This window comes from Venturia canescens, chromosome 5 (genome assembly GCF_019457755.1).
Source record: "Venturia canescens isolate UGA chromosome 5, ASM1945775v1, whole genome shotgun sequence".
NCBI classification, from domain to species: domain Eukaryota; kingdom Metazoa; phylum Arthropoda; class Insecta; order Hymenoptera; family Ichneumonidae; genus Venturia; species Venturia canescens.
The window spans coordinates 17422342-17448422 of record NC_057425.1 but is presented as its reverse complement, the minus strand read 5'-3'; the positions used below and the strand labels follow the sequence as shown (position 1 = coordinate 17448422).

The window sequence follows — 26081 nt, the reverse complement described above, 5'->3', positions numbered from 1 at the left end:
AAAGTCATTCGTTACTTCAACAAGGTACACACTTTAAAGAATCGATTCCCCTCCGACTTTCACGATCTCCTGGTATTATTCACAACATTCAACTTCGATTGGATCGGTACAAATTATGTTCAAATACGTCTTAAACGTACTTGTCCGGCCCATCACTTTTTATTCAAATTGCTCATTCGAAAACAAATCAAAGACGAAGTTAATGCATGTGTTAATATTAACGAACAGTAATTCCCGAGAAAATAATTTTTCTTCGAATCACTCTAGTCAAAATGAAACGAAAATGAAAGATGAAGTTGATTAATCTATTTATATTATATGGAGTCATAATTCACAACAAAATCATTTTTCTCCAAATTCCAGGAATCCACGTGTCGTACTCGACTAGTGATATTTATCAAAATGTGTACGTGACTATAGAAAAAAAAACATTTCATGGCTGAGTAGGTTCGAAAATTTCTAGTAATGTGCCTGATTATTTCTCATTTTCATTGGTTCTTACCGAATGGTATGTGTTCACTGAAGAAAATCAGAAGTGGATATTGCTATACGAACTTGCGAACAATCAAGTTCAAATTACTTGGAGATATTATTTTTATTTCTATCCATTTTATTATATTTGTCATTATAGAACAGCCCTAATTTGTTTTCGAATGAGCAATTTGAATAAAAAGTGATGGGCCGGACAAGTACGTTTAAGACGTATTTGAACATAATTTGTACCGATCCAATCGAAGTTGAATGTTGTGAATAATACCAGGAGATCGTGAAAGTCGGAGGGGAATCGATTCTTTAAAGTGTGTACCTTGTTGAAGTAACGAATGACTTTCATGTGAATTTTTAATGATTTTATTTTCATTATTTTTTTAGTAATTTTGATAAAACGTTGTGAGTCCGACAAGGATTCTCAACGCTCATTGGTCGCCGGAGATTATATTTCGAATAACTGATAAATACTTGACCTCGAATTGATATAATACATTTTAGAACTGCACGTAACTTCCGTTATGACTTTTTTTCATTAACTTTTTTCTTGAAAATAATTATCATGAATTTCAATTAAAGTTTCCGATTTGTTCGATAAATATTCCAAATTATCAATAAAAACTTGGCCTCCAATTGATATCATACATTTTTATACTGCATGTAACTTGGATAGTACATTTTTCAATTTGTCCAATATTTATGAATTTTTTTGAAAATTTTTTATTTTTCTTTACAGAATTTTTTTCGATTATTTTTTATTTTTGTTGAATTTTTTTGAACTTTTCAATTTTTCGTTTATTATTTCTATAGAATTTTTTTCCTGGTTCTGAGTCTTTTTTCTATGTCATCCAGAAACAAGAGACCATCAATGTACTTGTCCCAACCTTTTTTTCCCTAGGGGTTATTTATTGTGGTCTTTTAACATTCTGCGGGTTGATATATGCGACGCGGTGCCTCGGTCCCCTCAGTCCTGCAAATTGGACAGCGTCGCTCAGAAAGTGTGTTCCACAACCTGTCAGCGCATTCGTGGCAAATGCAGCAGTGCCCACAAGGCCAGTAAAGATGTGTTGCCCTTGTTAAATAACACACCTTACATAAACCTATAAAAAAAACGTAACAAGGAGTATACTAAATTCCTTATGACAACGTTCACTACGAAATAGATTATAATGAGGTTGACGTTTCAATATTAATTACAAAGTTTTTTTTACATCGTTCCAGCGTAATGCTTTCTTAATTTTCCAGAAATATTAACTATTCACAAATTTTATAATTCAGATAAAATATTATCTAAAAAAAAATAAAGGTTCGATCAAACTTATGAACTGACTGAGCAAATGAACAGAGGGCCCGTCCGTTCAAGTGCCAGAATAGCCCCAAATCTAGAGTCGCGGCAGCGACTCTGAGACAAGTACATTTATAAGATATGACGAGTTGCTGCCAGAGACTCTGTACCGGAGCGATAGCGTTTCCAATTGTTTTCGAAAATTTTCAAAATTTGTTTCTTCAATAATTAACTAACTATATCATTTCGGAGAATATTATACGTTGACATATTTTTTATTATTTTTTTTCTTTCGATTGCGACCTCATCGAACTCTGTAGGTTGACGCGTTGAAGAGATATTAATTATTTATTTTTTAATTGCATCAAAAAATGGGTCGGATTTTCGCACACATTTTTGATGTTTATTTGTTTTATATCTAGTGACAAATCTGGTGCCATAATACATTTTATATACCGATATATTTTTTTTCTGGTGCCATAATACCAATATATATCTATATATTTTCGTGTCGTATGACGTATGGTGTGTTGTTTATGCTGATAGATGATGAGGTTATAAAGATCGCGATTTGACAGTTCACCGATATCCCGGTCGGTAGTACAAGTATATACCTATATATTTCCGTTATGATATGACGTATGGTGTGTTATTTCAATGCTAACTAAATGAGGTTATAAAGATCGCGAATGTTACAATTCACCGAAACTGTTCCAATTTTTTCCGGTTCTGTAGAAAATAAATAAAAGCAGTACAATGTTTTAGTGAAAGTGGTGAGAAAAAAGTGAAGAAGAAAGAGATAAAGACGGAGGAATCCAAGAGTGTTGTGTAACGGAAAAAAAACCGAAAATTGTCAACAACGTTCGGATTGATGGTAAAAATATTTAGAAAGGTTAGATTTTTTCTATATATATCTTGAGATGTAGTCCGGATTCTGAAACATTAGAAATAAAAATCCATGCCTTCGCTCTTTCTCATCAGCTCTCTCTCTGATTGTATCATCAGACTTGTCGATGTTTGTTATTGCAGAATATCTAAAGACGCGGCATCGTCTTGTAATAAAATAACCCAAAACAGGAATGACGAAAAAGAGCCAGGGACTACAAAAATATAGAAAGGCAGTACAATCGCATTGTCTGTAAACGTATAACAGACTATTCGAAAGTGCTTGATTATCAAGAGACTCGGTAGAGTCTCGGGACAAGTACATTGACAGCCCTGTCGTCTGCTGGCCCGAGGCTCTCGCCGAGACTATACTTTCTCTGAATAAAACGATTCGCGGTGGTGGGGGTAAAATTGGCATGTGATTTTCTTTAATTGCGAAGCCTATGAGTTATGTACGACTTTGAAAATTGAACTTTCAGCTAATTGAGAAATTCTCTATCGAATGAGCCCAAAATCAGCATTATTGGTGGCGTAATTGCTGAGAAAAAACTTTGCACGGGCTCAAGATTATGCAAAAGTTACCAACACATTCAAAAATGGATGTGTCTGTATATTATATTATAACACCATCAAAGGCACTTTGATGCTATCAAGTTTCTGATTGGTTGGATCTGACGACATCCATTTTTAGACGTTGTGAATGGTTGTTGAAATTAGTTGTTGACGATTGGAAATCTGACGTCAACTTCATAACGTAGCACACGGCGCAGCACAGCTGGTAACAGCAGTCATAAATTCGATCGATATACATATATATATGTACAAACCATGTGTCAGTTTTTGATCGCATGAACAGAGTTTCGACATTACGAAGTGCGTGCGGGATAAATAAAAAAATAATTTTCGTCATCTAAAGAAGTGCATATTACTATTTATTTTGTTAAAATTTGTGATATATTAAACCGGTATCAAAGCGGCCGCGTAAATGTAGTCTGTGATGTGTGTGTGAAAAAGAATATAAAAAATGCGCGATGCATATGTCAACGAAACTTTTCAAGATTTCATTATTTCGTTCGATTGGAAATAAGTGTTGACTGAAATAATCCTTCAATTAAACCAGATTACGAGAAATATTGTCCAGTGCGAATATATCGTCACTGGCGTGGTTATATATCATGTGTAAATAGGTTATACATACGAATAAATAGAACAAAAACACACGGAACTGTTAGAATGATATTAGAAACTTTACTTGAATAAATGTTTTCTAATTTATTTCTTGTGTCATCATTATTTTTAAACATCCCCATATTTTGCTTGATATTCAGTTTGGCTCTGCCCTCTCCGATCCCCTTGTTTTCACCCCATCAGTTTGCAGCGGATCGATACATATTATTAATTCGTTCCCTAATATGTGACCTATGATTTTCTACTCCTTCTTCATGATGATAACATTGTGGTAACATGATTCGAGAGGTTTTTAACCATAATCTTGAATTGCACATTTTGTAAATCAGATTTTCAAAAAAATTTCTGGTCTTGGTATACTGGATAGTTATTCTTTTCCCATTAGGTCTGTCGAGTGATAAATTTGGAAACTTGTTCCAGAAAGCCTTTGGATGCTTTTTTTGCTGATGATATGAAAAGTCGTATCTTCGGAATGCGGTGTGCAAACACAAATTTTGATAACAAAACTTATGGAATGACATGTATGTTGAGTATTTCCACTTTGCAAACTACAGATATGGAATTATTATAAAAAAAATTCATGCCGATAAGTCTACAGTTGCTCAGTTTTGGATGTGATCAAATATAATGCCTACCAACATCCCCAGAAACTTACAGAATTTCTGAATGCAATGTGCGCTATGTCATTTTAATGCAACATCATGACTTTTGACAACTTTTCATTATAATGCTGTAGATTCGGATCATTGAAATACAGCGAAAATCTGCAAACTATACAATTTATATACTGTGCCATTCATTTTACATTTTGACTCTAACCGTAACATATATATGAAGTAAAAAATTGATTATAAAAGTCTTCAGTTGCTCATTTATGGATAGATTTGAAATTGCTGTCTTCGAAGCTCATTGCGTAGATACATTGAACCGCAGCAGATACCTGCGAACTCTGAAATTTCTGTGGATAAATATATATGCTACGGATCACCCCTTATCTTTGATTATGGTAATATGTAATGGAACTTGGTTCAGCAAGTTTTTAAGTGTTTCTTTTCAAATAGTATTGAAGTTTGTATGACTGATATACAGCGAATACTTCTAAACTTTGATATTTCTGTGTTGCAGCATGTGTGCCAATCATTCAAATCATTTACTCCAACCATATCATGTAATCTAGAAAATTCATTACAAAAGTCTTCAGCTTTTCTAAATACTTCAATGTTCCTTTTTCTATTCCTTCCTGAGTTTTCGAATTTCTAAATTAATTTCTAAATTCTCCTGAAATGGTTTTCCTTCAAAACCAATGCAGGTACGTTAAACGTCTTTGAATTCTGTTGCTCTGTTAAATAAAGTTCGCTTAGTTTTTTTTGCTGCTTTGAGTTCTGGCATAATAAATGTTAGAAGTTTACGGGTACTTTTTTTCAGCAACTATCAAACTGTGGATAATTGAACCTCAGCGGCCGCTTGCAAACTTTGGAAATATATTTCATTGGGGGCACGTTTTGCATGAGACGAAATCTCTAGATTCAGAATGCAAAAGCGACATTTAAAGTGGGCAAATCTGTTGGATTTTTCGTGTCTTGAATTTGATCTATCTTTCATTTGAATTTTGAAGAAAAGGGATAAATAAAATCTGTTCTATTAAGGAAATCTTTACGTCAGTTCTTTCTTGGTATGAAGACTTAGAAAAATCGCCAAAGGTCACGGACAGACCGGTGACGAAATATTTCCAGTACAATTTTGACGAAAAATAGATATTTTTTCACGGAAACCAACGTTATAAGCCGAAAATCATATTACAGCCCATGAAACGCATTTCTTCACACTCTTGGGTTCCTAATACACAAAACATATTAGAAAATAAGGGGGAATATTACCGACGTGCAAGAACAAACCAGTGCCGAAATATTTCCAGTATAATTTTGACGAAAAATCGGTCTTTTTTCGGGGAAACCAACGTTATAAGCCGAAAATCATATCTCGGCCCTCAACCCGCTTTCTACCGTTCTCTTGGGTTCCCAATAAGCATAGCATATTAGATAGAATAGAAGAGAAAAAATCGCCCAAATCCATGGACAGACCTGTGACGGAATATTTTCTGTACAATGTTGACGAGAAATTTGTTGTTTTTCGTGGAAACCAACGTTATTAACCGAAAATCATATCTCGACCCGCAACACGCTTTCCTCCATGCTCTTGGGTTCCAAATAGACGAAACATATTAGAGTACAAGGGAAAGAATCACCAAAGTCCAAGGACAGACCTGTGACGAAATATTTCCAGTACAATTTTAACGAAAAATAGATCTTATTTCGTGGAAACCAACGTTATAAGCCGAAAATCATATTACGGCCCACAACACGCATTTCTTCATGCTCTTATGTTCCTAATAGACAAAACATATTAGAAGACAAGGAGAAAAATCACCAAAGTCCAAGAACAAAACAGTGCCGAAATATTTTCAGTACAATTTTGAAGAAAAATTGGTCTTTTACGTGGAAACCAACATTATAAACCGAAATTCGTTTCTCGGGGCTCATCCCGGATTCCTGCATATTGTTAGGTTCCTAATAGGCATAACATATTAGAGTATAAGGAAAAAATCGTCGAAGTTCAAGGACGGACTTGTGACAAAATATTTTCACGACAATTTTTACGAAAAATTGGTCTTTTATGGTGAAAACCAACTTTATAAGCCGAACATCATACCCAGGGAAAAAAAGGTTGGGAAAAGTACATTGATGGTCCCTTATTTGCTGATAATTTCATAAAAAAGATTATCCCATAAAAAATGTTCGTATGAGAATGGAATCTATAAAAATGTACTAAGCAAATAATTCGTAGAAATTTAAACTAAAATCCTATAGCCACCATAAGATAAATGAGGAACTTTTGAGAAAAAAGGCGTGATATCAAACCATAAACTTCCCCTAGGGAAAAAAAGGTTGGGACAAGTCCATTGATGGTCCCTTGTTTGATGATATAGAAAAAAGATTCAGAACCAGGAAAAAAATTCTATAGAAATAATAAACGAAAAATTGTTAAGTTCAAAAAAATCCAACAAAAATAAAAAAACAATTGAAAAAAATTCTGTAAAGAAAAATAAAAAATTTTCAAAAAAATTCATAAATATTGAACAAATTGAAAAATGTACTATCCAAGTTACATGCAGTCTAAAAATGTATGATATCAATTGGAGGACAAGTTTTTATTGATAATTTGGAATATTTATCGAACAAATCGGAAACTTTCATTGAAAAATTGACGTTTTACGCATAGGAGCCACTAATCATTCATGATAATTATTTTCAAGAAAAAAGTTCTTGAAAAAAAAGTCATAACGGAAGTTACGTGCAGTACTAAAATGTATTATATCAATTCGAGGCCAAGTATTTATCATTTATTCGAAATATTATCTCCGGCGACAAATGAGCGTTGAGAATCCTCGTCGGGCTCAGAACGTTTTATCAAAATTACTAAAAAATTAATGGAAATAAAAAATCGCAGAATCTTTCTTTCGAATAATAAGAACGATGTCAAACCATTTCTTTTTAACCAGACCATATAAAAATCGTTAAAAATTCACATGAAAGTCATTCGTTACTTCAACAAGGTACAGACTTTAAAGAATCGATTCCCCTCCGACTTTCAGGATCCTCTGGTATTATTCACAACATTCAACTTCGATTGGATCGGTACAAATTATGTTCAAATACGTCTTAAACGTACTTGTCCGGCCCATCACTTTTTATTCAAATTGCTCATTCGAAAAAAAATCAAAAACGAAGTTAATGCATGTGTTAATATTAAGGAACAGTAATTCCCGAGAAAATAATTTTCCTTGAAATCGCTCTTGTCAAAATGAAACGAAAATGGAAGATGAAGTTGATTAATCTATTTATATTGTATGGAGTCATAATTCACAACCAAATCATTTTTCTCCAAATTCCAGGAATCCACGTGTCGTACTCGACTAGTGATATTTATCAAAATGTGTACGTGACTATCGAAAAAAAACATTGCACGGCTGAATAGGTTCGAAAATTTCTTGTAATGTGCCTGATTATTTCTCATTTCCATTGGTTCTTACCGAATGGTATGTGTTCCCTGAAGGAAATGAGAAGTGGATATTGCTATACGAACCTGAGAACAATCAAGTTCAAATTACTTGGAGATATTATTTTTATTTCTATCCATTTTATTATATTTGGGATTATAGAACAGCCCTGATTTTTTTTCGAATGAGCAATTTGAATAAAAAGTGATGGGCCGGACAAGTACGTTTAAGACGTATTTGAACATAATTTGTACCGATCCAATCGAAGTTGAATGTTGTGAATAATACCAGAGGATCCTGAAAGTCGGAGGGGAATCGATTCTTTAAAGTCTGTACCTTGTTGAAGTAACGAATGACTTTCATGTGAATTTTTAACGATTTTTATATGGTCTGGTTAAAAAGAAATGGTTTGACATCGTTCTTATTATTCGAAAGAAAGATTCTGCGATTTTTTATTTCCATTAATTTTTTAGTAATTTTGATAAAACGTTCTGAGCCCGACGAGGATTCTCAACGCTCATTTGTCGCCGGAGATAATATTTCGAATAAATGATAAATACTTGGCCTCGAATTGATATAATACATTTTAGTACTGCACGTAACTTCCGTTATGACTTTTTTTTCAAGAACTTTTTTCTTGAAAATAATTATCATGAATGATTAGTGGCTCCTATGCGTAAAACGTCAATTTTTCAATGAAAGTTTCCGATTTGTTCGATAAATATTCCAAATTATCAATAAAAACTTGTCCTCCAATTGATATCATACATTTTTAGACTGCATGTAACTTGGATAGTACATTTTTCAATTTGTTCAATATTTATGAATTTTTTTGAAAATTTTTTATTTTTCTTTACAGAATTTTTTTCAATTGTTTTTTTATTTTTGTTGGATTTTTTTGAACTTTTACAAAATTTCTATTGGCAAATCGAAACTGAGGCAATCAGTATTTTTTTGCATTGGTGGAAATTTTTTCATCAAAAGGACTAAATTGATAATCACGGAGAGTTTTCACTTCAATTCCAACAAAGTAAAATTTAAGTTCGAAATAAAATATGTCCGCGTGTGTGTATATGTGTGTATTAGGGTGGTAAAATAGCTAGAAAATTTTTGAAAAAAATCACACGTATTCTTTAGAAGATTCTCAATACTTTTTGTTCTGGAACATTTCTTTGTTATGTCAAGACTTTCGAGAAAAAAAATCATACAGATTTTCATCATGCTGTTTTGCAAAAGCCGCCATTATGCAAAAACTGAGTAAGAAAAAAGTGTTTATAACCAGTGTTCTGGACTCGTCAGACCTTAAGAACATCTTTGCTGGCGATAATATGGTTATTTGAGAGCAGCAACAGTAAGGGAAATCGCTTTGAAAAAAAAAATGTTAGAAAATCTTGACTTTTCAATTAAAAACAAATAAATAATGAAGATTTTGATTTAATTTTACAAAATAAATGCAAGATTCTGAAAGAGCACTCTCAAAAACCCCCTATATCAGATTTTGTTCTTTAATTAAAACTGCGTACTTGAAATTGTGTGTCCAAAATTGTCGTTTTGCGCATTAATGGGTTCTTATAGTGATGCTATACAACATTTTAAGGGTAGGAGTTTTGAAAATTTTTTTCGTGTAGCAACATGCTTGTAAAACAATTTATGGAAATTTCAAGATTTTCCAAATGTATTGAGGCCCACAGTATAATCGTGACCACAAACGCAGAAAAATTCCATGTATTATGAACAGAAAACTTCAACCCCCATGGTCGAGGGTTGAGCATTGTTCTACAAATCTGACAAAATTACAGCATTACTTTTTATGTATTTCGAACCAATTTAGGGGGCGAAAAGGGTAAAATAAATTTGATCCCAAATAACTACCACCCTAGTGGGTATTAAAATACCTAAAACAACTTGCATGCATAATAAAACGATTTTTATTTTCAAAAAAACTGATTCGGCTTGAGGGGGTCACCCCCTATGGCAGCCGCATTTTTTGGGGTTTCCTCGATTTTTTGCGACGAGAAAAAAACACAGACTTAAAATTTAAAGAGTTTATTCATTGGTATTTCAACTTTATGATAGAATTTTTTAACTCTGATGTCTCGAGTTAATTCCGTGTAAAATTAATCCACAGGATCCCATATGCTTCTCCATGGTGTCCACGATTCCCGGGGGTTCCGTTTATCTGCGGTCAAAAAACCGAGGAGCGTTTTGATTTGTAAAGCAGTGGGCTATTGCCTGAACTAAAATCATACAGAAATATCGAAATTGAAGGATTATTGAGCTATGCAACATTTTGAAAAATTGAAATAAGGTTTTTCTAAAGGGAAAAATCCTTCAATGTTTAATATTTCTGTATAATTTTAATTCAGGTGATAACCACTGCTTTACTAATCCAAACGCTCCTTGGTTTTTTGATCTCAAATAAACCGATCCCCTAGAATCGTGGAGACTATGAAGAAACATATGGGTTCCTGTGGAGTAGCTTTACACCGAATCTACCAGAGATATCAGAGTTAAAAAATTCTACCATCGAGTTGAAATACCATTGAATAAACCCTTTAAATTTCAAAAGTCTATGTTTTTTTTCTTTGCCGCAAGAAAATTGCGAAAAAACCCTACAAAATTCGGCCGCCATGCGGGGTGACCCCCTATGTTGGATTTAATTATTCCAATCGATCAATATCGCGTTATCTTGAAAAAAGATTCGAGTGCCTTAGTCATTGAAATCCTGTCGTTATTTAACGACATTGAAATTTATTATTCGTTTTAATTTTTTGAGTTTTTAAATAATTTAGCCGTAATTTGATTAAACAATTTTTGTTTCCTTTTTTTTTGATATCTCTTTCAATGAGACAGGGAATAATTTTAATTAAAAAATTTTTCAATAAATGTCTTTTCGCAAGTACACTCTGATGGGTGATAATATGGTCATTACATCTGAACGGTAGTCTCAGTGAATAAACCCTACATATATGTTACTCATACATGTAGTGTGCATTTCTTGGTACGAACAAAAAATGAATTAATAATAACAGAATGTCATCTATATTGTGCCCTAATATGAAGAATTTGATTTTCCAATATCCTGTAAAATTTTTTCAAGTTCACAGTGCACAAAAAGTAGTCAAATCAAACCATAAGTAACAGCACGAGTGCTGTTAAAAAATTGGAGACAAGTACATTTATGTTTGATGTCACCTGGACAGTAGTCTCAGTGAAACCCTATGAGACACTCATGTAGTTCAAAACACAAATGCACGATGATTTATAAGAAGAAGTTGTTCGATCTGTTCTCTCGAAACTTGCTTTAAATGAGCAATTCATTACTAAAGGATATAAAAAAAAACCATTTCAAACGCAATGAATAAAAAAATGAATCTGTTAAATCATGGTAATGCGTGAAAAACGTTTGGTTCAAAGGAACAAAACGTGGTCAAATAAATGCAAAAGTGACGAGTACATCGGATGACGAGTGAAAAAAATTCAAAACATAATAGTATGTAAAAAAAATTACGAAACCAATTGTAAATAATTTCAACAAAACAATTAAGAAAAGCTTTTACAAATCATGAAAAAATATTATATTAAAAAAAAATACAAATCTGTAATTATATTGTAAAGGGAAAAAAAAATTTAAATAGGACGTGAGAAATTTAATCTTACGGGAAGCACCCGGAACTTTAGAAAGTTTTTTTGATTCACTTGAACTTTCTAAAGTTCCGGGTGCTTCCCGTAAGATTAAATTTCTCACGTCCTATTTAAATTTTTTTTTCCCTTTACAATATAATTACAGATTTGTATTTTTTTTTAATATAATATTTTTTCATGATTTGTAAAAGCTTTTCTTAATTGTTTTGTTGAAATTATTTACAATTGGTTTCGTAATTTTTTTTACATACTATTATGTTTTGAATTTTTTTCACTCGTCATCCGATGTACTCGTCACTTTTGCATTTATTTGACCACGTTTTGTTCCTTTGAACCAAACGTTTTTCACGCATTACCATGATTTAACAGATTCATTTTTTTATTCATTGCGTTTGAAATGGTTTTTTTTTATATCCTTTAGTAATGAATTGCTCATTTAAAGCAAGTTTCGAGAGAACAGATCGAACAACTTCTTCTTATAAATCATCGTGCATTTGTGTTTTTTGATCGTATACCATACAGTACCGACCACAAGTATGGGGAGACTAATCGAAATTTCTCAAGGCACTAAAAGTTTTATCGTACAGTTAAAAAAGCGATATTGAAATTTTGCAAACAGCTCTTTTGAGAAGACACATCCCAGCTTAATTTTGGGCGTTTCAAATATTTTTGAAACGGAGGGCTTAGGAGAGTTAGGAGAAAATTTCAATAACAATTTTTTCAACTGGGCGATCTAACATTAGTGGATCTAGAAATTCAGACTGGTTTTTCCATTGTATTTTGGGAGGTAGTGTACATTTAATACTTTATTACAATTCATTGGCATAGTCATGTCACTCTATCTTTGCGCCCTGTACGCTTGACTCTGTTACTGTCTAATGTTAATGTGAATTTTAATAGGAATATATAAACACTACGATAGTTGATCGTCATAACTACCTTATTGTTATAATTGAGGAATTCATCTTTACGCTCTGTACTCGTGACTCTGATCCAATTGTAAACATGAACGCGAAAATATACGAACGCCATATTTCCCTCCAGCGCTTGAAACAAGTATAAGCAACACCACGGGCCACATTAACTCAGGAGAGAAGCGGCCCGATGAGTTACCAATACTCGAAACAATGCCAGCTTCACCGAGGGCCACATTAACTCTGAAGAGAAGTGGCCCTACAGATCTGATGCCTCACGGCAAGGGATATGACGAACGAACGACGATTTTCGAGCAACCTTTAAGATAAAAATCCTAGAGTGAATATGGAAACGACCATACATACAAACTAGATTATTGACCGTCAAAATTATTTTATTGTTATAATAAGCTATTCAACCTTACGCGCGGTTCCCGGGACTCGATGCCGATTGTAAATAGGGACTCAAAACAGTACGACCGCCGCATCTCCTTCCAGCACTTGAAACAAGCATAAGAAACACCACGGGTCACATTTACTCCGTCCGATGGGTTACTAATACTTGAAACAATGCCGGCTTCACTGAGGGCCACGTTAACTCCGAAGAGAAGCGGCCCTACAGATCTGATGCCTCACGGCAAAGGACATTACGAACGAACGACCGTTGAAACTCCCAAATCGTTAGCGAAATGAAATTAGATTATTTATCGGACCTTTATGAATGACATTCCACAGTAATAATTATTTGAAATTAACTTTCGGATCAAGATCCAAACCTTCATTTTAATGTAAATTCTTGAAAGTGAGAAAATTTTTAAAATTTCATGTCGTGAAGAACAACTGCTTATTGATGAGAGGTTCGCGGTGGAGAATCGAAACAAGTACACTTTCACAATGAAATAACAGAGATATAACTGCAATGACTGTATATACCACAAGGACCAAGATCTAATGGGTGTTCTGAAATTTTTTTAAATATTACATATATATTTCAATTGAAACGTCAACTTCATTATAAAAACGAGTTACTCCAAAAATCTATATGGAATACTACAAGGTTTATAATCACGAAAATAATATAAAATTATGTAAATCATAATAACAAATCATTGTAAATCATTAACAATGTTTCATACTGAGTCGTCTAATTGGCGTAGAATTATTAGGAAAAGAACAGAGTGCATTAGTAAAAACATTGCTAAGAAACCTACATTGACGAAATATCAAGAGACTCGGTAGAATCTCAGGACAAGTATTGACAGCCCTGTCGTCTGCTGGCCTAAGGCTCTCGCCGAGACTATACTTTCTCTGATATTACAAGAATCAGCAGAAATAAAATTGAAATAAAATTATAAGATACGACACCTTTCACATATGTATTCTTGAATTTACATGTTGTGTTCCAGTTTTGTTCATTCTCTATGCTACTTTAACCATGAATTTATTTTTTAATCTATTTCTCTTTGGTATTCTTTGTAATTTCTAGTTACTACAGAATATTTTTATCATCGCCTCTAAACTGACCACCGCATAATCCGAAAACTCTCAAACAATTAATCAAATATTCTTTTTCCCATTATTGCCAAAAGTCTTACGTTTCTTGAATCTACGAATGGCGCTACAAGTTTTGCTTTATTTTTTGTTATCGCTTGTTCATGACTAAATTTAGCGCGCACGTGTTGTCAATGGTGCCTCCTTTTTTCCCCAAATTCCTTTCGATTATTAAGCACAATTTTTCACTTGGTTATTAACAGAAATAACGTTACTCTTTTCCACTTCTAAACTTTCAGATCGGGCAGACATTGTCCCACAATAATGTATCCATATTTTCATCAATAGCAATCTTCTCCTTACCATTTTTTCACACTACTATATTTCTCTTCCTTTTACTGCCCTGATTTTATTTCATTTCATTCTATTTTATATATTTCTGGGATTATCACGGATGAAGATTACTAGCCTTAACAAATTACGTGTTTACTAAAGTTTTTATATTTCTATCCTAATAAAATTATCCATTGATTTCTTCATTCATTTTCTTATCCAGTTTTCATAAATAATAATTCATTTTTAATCCTTTTTAATTTGTTCGTGTCAGTGTGACCTACGATATTGTAAATTATACCATTCCACTATCGTGCGGCGTTTATAATATTTCTCCTATGTTTTCTCGAATTTGCATTTTTTTAATATTTTTTTTCCCCCGGTTTTTTTTTCGTTATTCATAAAATTTCCACCCTGAATCCGTTTTTTATTCACTCTCATGTTTGTATTTTTTGTAATTTTCACGTATTATTATATATTTCCATCGTTGTACTAAAATTGATCCCTTTTTAATTGACCTTGCTTCCAAAAAATTATCTTTCTTTCTACATCTGTGGCTAGTCCTTCTCCTCCTCTCCCTAGAGAAATATCATTATCATAAAAACCATTATTTAGTCCGGTAACCATTGTTACTAAAATCAGTTTTGAAATATCTTCAAGTTCAAAACTGTAACTTATAAGAATTCTCGCGGTCTTGGGCACATTTGAACAATTTAAAAAAAGCTTATGGTACAGTTAATGATCCCCTTTTGTAATAATAAAAGTGAAGCAGAATGAAGAAGGATTTCTTATATATCATGATTAGTAAATTAACAATAATGCTGTTACCATTATCCTCTATATTTTGTAGACGGTTTTCTGCTGCTGCCAGTCGTTGTTGAAGTTCCGTGATTTCACTATTTGCCGCTTCCCATCGTCGCAACCGCGCTTTTTTTCGCATGGCCTTTCGTCGTTTATTTTGCCTCTGAGATTTGGACATCCTTTCCGTTACAGCAGCTGCGCTAACTCCACGGTTGTTTTCTGGTTCACTTCGCCTTTGAGTTGGACTTGTTAATATTAAGAAGGGTGAATAGCGACGATACAATGTTGCCATGCTAAACCATGTTAAATACATTAAAAATTTCAAAATGATAAGAATTTAATAAAATTTGGTGAACATATTCTTTAGTGCCAAATTTGACAATACAAATTTTTTAAGATTTTTCTTCTGTACAGTTATCGAGCAATTGATCATTAAAGGTCACGTGTACAAGCATAGCGTTTCCATATATATAGGTATACATTCCGGGTATAAGAAATCTGCTTTAATGCATAATTACTCGATAACTAAGCAGAATAAAATTTTGAAAAAATTGTGTCTTCGTACTTGATGTTAAGAACATTATCGCCAAATTTGATCAATTTCTTATCATTTTGACGAATGTAGCCACCTTCCTTAAACTGACGGTTAATAATGTCCTAATATGAAAAGCAAACTCGTATTCAGCCCAACTGATGACATATAATGGAAATATGTAATTATCGAAAAATTCAAGACTTTTACGTTATTTCATAAACGTATTTATAATACAAAGCTTTACTTGAACCAAAGGACTACTTTCAGTCTGCAATAGGTCGACAATGAATACCACTGTCATTGGACTGTTAAGATTCCGTTCTTTCTTGCTTTAAAAAGTGCTTTTGTAAGATGATAGTATGCAAAACTAGAAGGGTTTTGAGCTATAAATCGCTCAAATAGAGTGACGATAGTAATGAAAATAATTCCATAAAAATTTACCATTAGCATCCAGTGACGAAGAGTGATCAGATTCGTCTTCATTCACATTCGGCATCGGCAAGTTTTCTTTAAAGTAAACATATAAAAACTTGAGTTTGTTTTTTTCATTTGCAATTATTTCTATAAATCATAATTAGTTTCTACTAACGAAGACATTCTGAAAACTTTTTTACTTTTGTATTACCGTTCAATTTGACATAAAATAGTTATAAACAATTGTAGCTTGCAATTATTTTATTAATTTTCTCAACCTTAGATTGAGGAACTACTAGTTTGAAATATATCAATTAGATTTACCAATATCGTTAGCTTGTGAGGCGTCTGCCCTTCTCTCCTCAAGACCAGTGAAATGTCTCACTTCTACATTTACTTCTGCAAGGTGAAAATATACAGAAATGATTATTTCGAGTTATAAATCCAGTGATAATAATTATAAAAAATAGTTTCATAAAAAGTTGCCATTAACATTAAGCAACGGGGAGTGAAGGGTTTCGTCGTTGATCGCAATCAGCATCGGTACTTCTTCTGCGAAGCATACGTTTCAAAATTCAATTTCTTTATTTTTGCATGTGCACTTTCTATGAAATTATTAACAGAGAAAACTGTTATGTTGAAAAAATTATCACAATTAGTTTCTACAACAGTCGACATTCCGAAAACTTTTTTATTAGCGTTCAATTTAGCATAAAATAGTCATAAACAATTGTAGTTTGCAATTATTTTATTGATTTTCTTAACCTCAGGTTTAGGAACTACTAGTTTAATATATATCAATTATATTTACCAATATTGTTGGTTTGTGAGGCGTCTTCTCTTCTTTCCTCAAGACCAGTGAAATGTGTCACTTCTGCATTCACTGCAGGGTGAAAATATATAGAAATGATTGTTTCGAGCTACAAATTCAGTGATAATAATTATAAAAATAGTTTCATGAAGTTACCATTAGCATCAAGCGATGAAGAGTGATTGGATTCGTCCTCAACCATTATGGGCCTCGGCAGGTCTTCTGCGAAGTAATAATTTCAAAATTCATTTTTTTATTACGACATTTGCAATTGTTTATATGACATTCACAGTCCACCTTGTTTCAAAAGTTGTTACTTTGAATATATTACAACCATTGGTTTTTACAGCGGACAATAGGGAAAAAATGTTTTTGACTTTCGTATTCGCGTTTAATTTATCAGCATAAAAAAGTTATAAACAATTACAACCAACCATTATTGTAGAAATTTCTCTCGATTAAACTGGCTATCAATTTTACAATAATCGGTTGATTTTTGACAAAATAATTTAAAGAGGTTTTCCTTATTATCTTCATTCTACATTTCGTTAGCCCTATTAATCCTGCAAAAGAATTACTTTTCAAATCATTCATACTATTCGTTGTTTCTCAAAGTATCTTTTTTTTTTTTAAGAAATCTTTAATTCAACACGAAGTTTGAAGTTACCCTTCTTACGCTCGGAATATTTTTTCCTTACCTCTTTGATTCAACATTTCGTTGTTAACGGACTCATCACCCGAAGTATCCTCAATAGTTTCATGATCGGAATAATCTGCAATCAAATGGTCGTTGAACTTTAATCCTAATTCTACTTCTTATATACAATTAATATCCGTTCATGTTGTGCTGCATTACATGAATATATTTAGAAGACATTAATTGGATTGGTGTTATTTACCGTTTTCTGGAAGCGCTGCTGCGTTGTCGACAAGCCATTGAGGTGGTTCCTCAGAGAATATCTCCTCGTCGAAATCCGGATCTGGAGCAATTTCTGAAAAATTATGTTCTAAAGTCGTTTCTGCTAAACCTTGTAACGAGATTTTTCCCCGCAAAGGGTCCAACCTGTCCCTTCTCGATTCACCTGACCCGCTAAAGGGTGGCGGCGTACCGGCGAGGTCGGGCTGGGCGCCAGGTACCGAGGTACCGTCGGAATACCGACTTATTTTTCGCCCTACCTCGCCCAATCCGACCTTCCGAGCCACCCGACACAGGTGACCGAGGACGGTCCGGCTACTCAGCTCCAACTGAGGTACGAAGTGGTAGAGGGGCTGGCCCAAGATGAGAGTAACAACACGGGGTAACATAAAAGGTCAAAAGAGATACTCAACGCGTAATTATTTCAACTTAAAATGCGGTTTATTAGTCGGAGGTGGTCGTGACTCGCAACCAATAATACAGGAAATAATAACGAAATTGGCTCCGAGCGAATTGATAAACAAAATAATAAAGAAACGAGATCGGCTGTCGGATCAGCCGTACACGAGGAAAGAAGTCCCGCTAAAGAAAATCCGGAGTCGCCGCTGCGAGGTAGTCCAAGCTGGATAGGTAAGCAGCGGCGCGTCGTGGCTTGTAGGCAACTTGACGCCTCCATTTACACAAAATTAATATGACATAATGACGCAATAATCGCACGCGAGAGAAATAAATCGCGATAGCGAAAGTATGGAATCACCGTTGCGAGGTAGTCCGAAACGGATAGGTAAGCAGCGGTGCGTCGTGGCTTGTAGGCAACTTGACGAATTCCATTTACAAAGCAAAATATAATAACGTAATAATCGCACACGAAATAATCAAACCCGATAAAGAAGAATATGGAATCACCGCTGCGAGGTAGTCCGAAACGGATAGGTAAGCAGCGGTACGTCGTGGCTTGTAGGTAACTTGACGAATTCCATTTACAACAGAAAATATAATAACGTAATAATCGCACACGAAATAATTAAACCCGATAAAGAAAAATATGGAATCACCGCTGCGAGGTAGTCCGAAACGGATAGGTAAGCAGCGGTACGTCATGGCTTGTAGGCAACTTGACGGATTCCATTTACAACAGAAAATATAATAACGTAATAATCGTACGCAAAAGAATAAATCCCGACGAGGTAATAATGTTTCGCCAGGGATTCTCGACCACGGAAAATATAGAACATAATACGCCGGAGCATAAGATAACGAAATCGGCTTGGAGATAACCCGCGCGGCGAGCGCGAAGCGCCAAAAAAAAGGTAAACACGCGAGGACGACGCTGGCCTTGGGCGCGCGCTGAGAGAGAGACTGAGGCGAACCCGGTGGTTTGCAAACACGATATTACAAAATCGGGGAAAAGTACGACGCAATATTCATCGTACCATACCCGCAAAATTCTCACACAAAATATTTGAATAGTATTGAAATAATTAAGAATAAAGAGGGACCGATTCGGATCGTGATTGTCCTCCCCCGTGATTCTCCAAACTCATAATTATTGCCACGCGGAGATGAACGCGAAACTATCGCAACAGATCATGATCGCGTGGCTCGCCAAAGAAAATATAACAAACGCCATAGTAATTCTAGAGGAAACGACAAATAATTGGAGAATCACGGGGTCGAACACGACAATGGAGAAAAAGAGGAACGAGCTCACCGAGAGTTCCTCCGAATCAGCCAAGACCAGCAAGGTAATCCAAAAGGGCACTTACACTTGACTCACGGCACCGGTTATCGATCGTAGACTGGTGATCCCTCGCCTCGTTCGTAGGCAAGAGCTCCCGAATTCGCGCTATCCCCACCACTCATTACCCCCCCACGAAGGGCCACGCGCCCGCGTCCCAGCACTGGATTATTCTCTATTTCTCTCGTTCTCACGCCTCACGTGGTATTTCGGAGTTCTTTGCGTATTGCGTTGGAATGTTATCCCCACTCCGATCCAGCGAACGAGGATCGATGTGGCTGATACGGTTCTCAAACCCCGCGCTCGAGTACAGGTCCTTCCAAATGATCGTTCCTTGGTCGCCTTCCTCTAGGGCCATTCGGCGTTCGTCTCCGGAAAGAGGGGAGGCCTCCCTCATGAATCCAAGCGCCCCTGAATCCACGGTGGGCCCACTCTTAAACCACCAGGAAATTCAGCACCTCCAACTCGGAAACGAACCCGAACCCCATTAGACGAGGCGCCGATTTGACTCGGACCGCGGTTCCCAAAGATACGATGGTGGGGTTGCAACTCTTGATTGCTACTGTAGGAGGACTAGCGGGCGGCCACTGACAATGGGCCTTTTTCCGGCGCTAGTCCTTGACACCCACTCACAGATTTCGATGACTAAACCCGGAATACGGATCCGCACTCGAGCACGCGATTTAACCAAGAAAGATATTTTTACGAACAGTGTTGACACGCTAGCGCGTTTTCCCGCGCGAGGGCAACGACGTGGGGTGAAATGGGCCAAAGTGCAATAACAAGAAAATTATACGATTCAATTATTAGGCTCTAACTCTCTCAGTCTCCTCTCTCGACACACTCTCGACCGCGTTCACACGTTTTCGCGGGTTACGTGATGAAATTACATGCGTTTCGCCGAAGAGACAGAATCCTACTTAATAAACTAAAACCAACTAAAATACTTCGCCTCTGCGCCAGTTGAGTCTCCGATCGGCGGAGACTCGTGAGTCTGCGTGCGTCGGTCAAGTAGGACCGTAAATCCGGTCCATTGGTCGACACGGAACCGTACGAGTGGCGTGGCTCAAAATGTCACGTCACAACCTACATCAACTCAAACAAACAAGTTTACCTGGCTGTCGCACCACTGACGGCTCTTGCAACTCATTTTCATGTGCCTCGTCATTTTCTTCCTCATCTCTTTGTTGAGTGAGGATCGCATCAATGTTGCCCTTTAAGGCAGCGGCTTTATCCAAGAATTCATGGACCGAAATCTCCAACATATGGAGTTTTCGCCAAGCTACATAATATACGTGAATTTGACTGATATGTCTATAATGCAATACTAATATAACATAATGTCAAATAGTACATATAAAGGTGGTTCATTTTAGAGTAACTTATTTTCCTTACCCATCGGGCCCAAAAATCTCGAGTTATAGACAAAAATGAAGCCTTATGAAAGGAGAGCGTCGTCAAAAAGTATTTATTGGTCACGAATTCAATTTGGAAGTTTCCCGTTTCTTCGAACCGTCACCATGATTGATATAACTGTTGAATATATTATTAAAAGTTGACAATCTTATGAAAAATGGAATCCATTTGAATGAAATTGAAAAATTGCCATTAAATAGTAAATAAGAGCCACATTTTTTCCAATGTAAAATAGAATGGAAACTTTCAAATTCAATTTGCGTCCGATAAATATTTTTTGACAATGCTCCTCTTTCGCGAGGTTTCGATTTTGGGAATCAACTTAAGATTTTTGAGCACGATGGGTGAGAAAAAAAATTTTACCCAAAAAATGAAATACCTTATATTTGAATTAAGTTGCTTTAAAAAGATTAAACCTCTGATCAATTGTCGCTGCTTGAATATCGAGCTGTATCTCGCATGCCTGCCGATTTGTGCGTTATTTTTCAATTTCTCGATATCCGTACGAACATCTGATTGAAGTTTCAGCAACTTGCCTATTGAAAAAAATGCAATGAATATAATACCACTACATACATAATAACGGGACTAAAGTCGCTTAATGGTAGAAATGAGTTCCGTATCGTTGCAGTCAGCTACAAATAAACTAACATATGAAATCCCAAGGTCCAGGGCGAGTATCCATTCTGTGAAGAAGTCGGCTGTGGTAGGATTCTATGATATTGTTTGTTCGCCGACTGAGCCCATAGACACTGAAGCCTTCCGGTGTGGTGATCCCCAGCCAATATCGCGTGTAATATGTTATAAACTGGCGTAATTGTCTTTTGACCGGAGCCGATAAATTATTCGTAAGATCTCGGAACGTGTTAGTGATCATATGCGCGGGCAAGTAAGCTAGGGCCAGAACTTTTTTAAAATAATTTTTGGCTTCTTCATTTGTACTAAGTACGTTTCGAAGGCCGAGGCTCCTAGCTTTTTTATATATCGCCTGAAATCCAAAATAAAACGTACGGCTCTAATGTCTTCATTCTAAAAAATTGACTCTTTCAAACGCATCGTTAATATTCTGGATTACGCATTTAACATTTTCTTGGAAAATGGTTATTAATTTGATCGAGATGCATATGCACTTGAAAGAAAACAGGAGTCTTTAAAGAATATTCTTTTATGAATTCAAAATCACACAACGTGGTTGCGAATGCACAATCATTTTGAGTGTGAATCCAAGGGCATAAATAGATCAATCAAACTCGTAATCAACTACTTTTAAATAATTCATCTTTAAGAGAAATTAAATGGATGTGCTAGTATATCTGTTTATGGTACAATAATCAGAATTCAAGAAATAATAAAATGTTATTCTCCATCGTTCGTGTGTCATTCTTGTAGTATGGATAGTATATTCTCAAGAGATTTATTTGCTAAGCAATCATACCATATCATTGATACTTACGCGATAATGATGTGTATTACACCCTGTAACATGAGCGGTTGGGAAGATTTCTACAATGGCATTCCTTAATCCACGCTCGAAATCGGTCATGGCAAGGATAATGTTATTTCTATGCAATACGTGGTCTTTCACGTAACGCAAACATGCAACATATGCCACTTGCGTTTTTCGTGTCATTAAACACCATATGAAAGGAAACCCCTATAAACCATAAAAATAAATATAATCAAAAACAAATGTGTAAACACGAAATATATGAGGCATTCCACGCCATTTCATCTAGCCCGTGACCCTGACCATTTTTCATTTTTCGTTTAATTTTAAAATTCTCCATGGTACGCGAACTCATTTTACGATTTTTAAGGCAAGTCTCATTGTGGGCCCATTTCCTGTTTTTTTTTTTTTTTTTAAATCAATCTTTTTTCAATATTTTTTTTAGTATAATCCCAAATGATACTGATTCTATGATTCTCAATTCAGCTTTGACAGGCCTGAAACGGTTTGTTTCTGATTTGTACTAAATTGAAAAAAAAATGATATGAATCGAACTAAGAATTATGTGTTTCTCAAATTAAATGAATCAAACTAAGAATTATGTGAGGATACATGAATAAAAAAAATTGATTTTAAATCGCAAAATTTTCTTTGCCATTAAATTCAGCACACATGAGAAATAAACCATTTCAGGCCTGTCAAAGTCAAGTTAGGAATCGTAGAATCATTTTACTATTTGAGATTATGATGAAAAGAACACTCTAAAAAATTATCAACGGAAAAGAAAAGTAGAAGGAAAAATGGGCAAACCATGGAGCTAATCTTAAAAATCATAAAACGGGTGAAAAGACGGGAAACAAAAGAATTGAAATAACTTTGCAAGACACGTCAATCAGCTTTACATTGCAATGTACGAATTATGAGAAAACTCTCACATGATTTAATTTGATTCCTATGATGGTCATTAACTGAATCACATCTTGAACTCTGGGCCTTGAGCGGAAAGTCGCGTCGATGAGTAATTTCGTAACATCCGTCATTTCTTGATGCACGAAATTCTCATCAAAAAGTAATGCATGTTGTGCACCGCTTTGATCTGTTATTAATCGCACTGACAGCCGACCATTGCCGTACTCAACATTCCTTGTATTTGCCGGATCAGAAAGATGTTCCACAAATTCTCTGATGGTCCGTGGGTTAGGAGGGTAATGGCTTCTTCTGCATTTTCGCATAAATGACCGTATGCTTCGAAAAGATACATAACGGGCCGCTTCTGTATGACTGTATGCGTAAAATACCAAAAATATTAAGAATGACGATTTCTGTTAGTAAACTGAGAAACAATAGTGCATTGATCTAATTGTCTTAGTGACGCGTCTTACACAATTTATGAATCAATCGATACAATAAAAATATTTTATCAAAATCAAGTTATCAGGTAGCAGTGCTAGTGAGGTGACTCGTGCACAGTATGTACCGAACCAAATAGAAAGAACATTTCTTAAGTTCGAAGGAACAAATTTCGACTCGTATTAAAAAAAAAGACTATGGTCCTTAAGAGACAGATGAAGAAATCCGATGTGAAATAAGCATTATGAGATATTATGTGTAGTTAGGAAAGTGAGACATAAAATCACAGATCAGATGCATTTTCATTTACGTGCATTGATGAATAAAATAAACAGTTTTACATTTGTCGTTTGAACAATTTTTAACGATTTAACAGAACAATTTAACAAATTATACTGAACATATAGAATGGCAGGACTAAAACCATGCAAAAAACTTACACAATCGCCAGTGTGTCGTAGAGATCTTTCAATCTGTACCAGTATAGGGCAAGAGCTTCGGACAAAGCTTCTTTGAAACGACTAATAAGTTCGAACTTATTGTCTGGCATGCAGAATTCGGAATGGGGATAGCCATCTTCTATTATCCCATTAACTATTTTTGCGGTGCCCTGACAAATTGTTTTATGCTTACAGCGCAGGAAACTGTGAGATTAAATGAAATTGAAATGAGGTTTGCTTTCATTATTGTATGGGAACCTTCGACATGAAGTGCGCAATAGAAAAAGATAGTAGGATAGAAATTTCGACAAGTTGGAATATTTTCAAGATTGTATAACGTCATAAAAATATGGTATAGACGTTTTGAAACGGTGGGGAGGGAGAGGGAGAGGGGGAGGGGGGGGGGGGAGAAGTTTAACGGTGCCCTATTGAAACATCGGCAATGAACAGTACAAATCAGTCTTACAGGATAGAAAACTTGACGTTCGAAAATAAAAATATAAAATATACAAATATATTCTCGAATAAATATATAAGCAATAAAATAATAAAGCATATGACCGAATGAATAAAAAATGAAAAGACATGAAAATGTAAATAAGCTGCAATAAAAAATATATAATGGATATAACGTAAAAATAGTAATAACAAATAATGATAAATGATAGATCCAAATAATAAGAAATAAAAGAAGAGGAGAGGAAGCAGGGAAACAAAGCACGGTCGCTAGAGGCTACCGTGAGATGTAAACAAAATTCTTTTAGATGTTTCACACTATATGTATTGTCGCTTTCGCGTATGTTTTCACATGAGAGCAATATTATTATGCATGCTAAAGAAAGTTTAAGAACAGAAAAACTAATAACCCGCAATACTCGTTTAGCATACCGTAATACACAATGCAAATTTGCTAAAACATTGGATAAATATCTAGAGTCGCGGCAGCGGCTCTGAGACAAGTACATTTATAAGATATGACGAGTTCCTGCCAGAGACTCTTTACCGGAGCGATAGCGTTTCCAATTGTTTTCGAAAATTTTCAAAATTTGTTTCTTCAATAATTAATTAACTATATCATTTCGGAGAATATTATACGTTGACATATTTTTTATTATTTTTTTTCTTTCGATTGGGACCTCATCGAACTCTGTGGCTTGACGCGTTGAAGAGATATTAATTATTTATTTTTTAATTGCATCAAAAAATGGGTCGGATTTTCGCACACATTTTTGATGTTTATTTGTTTTATATCTAGTGTCAAATCTGGTGCCATAATACATTTTATATACCGATATATTTTTTTCCTGGTGCCATAATTCCAATATATACCTATATATTTTCGTGTCGTATGACGTATGGTGTGTTGTTTATGCTGATAGATGATGAGGTTATAAAGATCGCGAATTTGACAGTTCACCGATATCCCGGTCGGTAGTACAAGTATATACCTATATATTTCCGTTATGATATGACGTATGGTGTGTTATTTCAATGCTAACTAAATGAGGTTATAAAGATCGCGAATGTTACAATTCACCGAAACTGTTCCAATTTTTTCCGGTTCTGTAGAAAATAAATAAAAGCAGTACAATGTTTTAGTGAAAGTGGAGAGAAAAAAGTGAAGAAGAAAGAGATAAAGACCGAGGAATCCAAGAGTGTTGTGTAACGGAAAAAAAACCGAAAATTGTCAACAACGTTCGGATTGATGGTAAAAATATTTAGAAAGGTTAGAGATTTTTTCTATATATATCTTGAGATGTAGTCCGGATTCTGAAACATTAGAAATAAAAATCCATGCCTCCGCTCTTTCTCATCAGCTCTCTCTCTCTGATTGTATCATCAGACTTGTCGATGTTTGTTATTGCAGAATATCTAAAGACGCGGCATCGTCTTGTAATAAAATAACCCACAACATGAATAACGAAAAAG

At 34.9% G+C, this 26081-nt stretch overlaps 3 protein-coding genes across 3 annotated transcripts in view; 1 reads left to right on the top strand and 2 right to left on the bottom strand.

Annotated features, from left to right (window-relative positions):
• Ect3 (Ectoderm-expressed 3) overlaps positions 1–26081 on the top strand; it is a 251245-nt gene that overhangs the window by 183992 nt on the left and 41172 nt on the right. The window lies entirely within an intron of this gene.
• The window catches only part of LOC122410564 (origin recognition complex subunit 6-like), a 158075-nt gene that overhangs the window by 99193 nt on the left and 32801 nt on the right, over positions 1–26081 (bottom strand). The window lies entirely within an intron of this gene.
• Positions 1469–19547, bottom strand: LOC122410565 (uncharacterized). The gene is made up of 9 exons (XM_043418782.1): positions 19528–19547; positions 17745–17837; positions 17544–17618; positions 17002–17067; positions 16846–16917; positions 16359–16433; positions 16062–16127; positions 15113–15330; positions 1469–1586 (listed from the first exon to the last, which is right to left on the bottom strand). Exons 3-8 carry the CDS (start codon positions 17557–17559, stop codon positions 15272–15274), a joined length of 354 nt encoding a protein of 117 aa, XP_043274717.1. The 5' UTR covers positions 17560–17618; positions 17745–17837; positions 19528–19547; the 3' UTR covers positions 1469–1586; positions 15113–15271.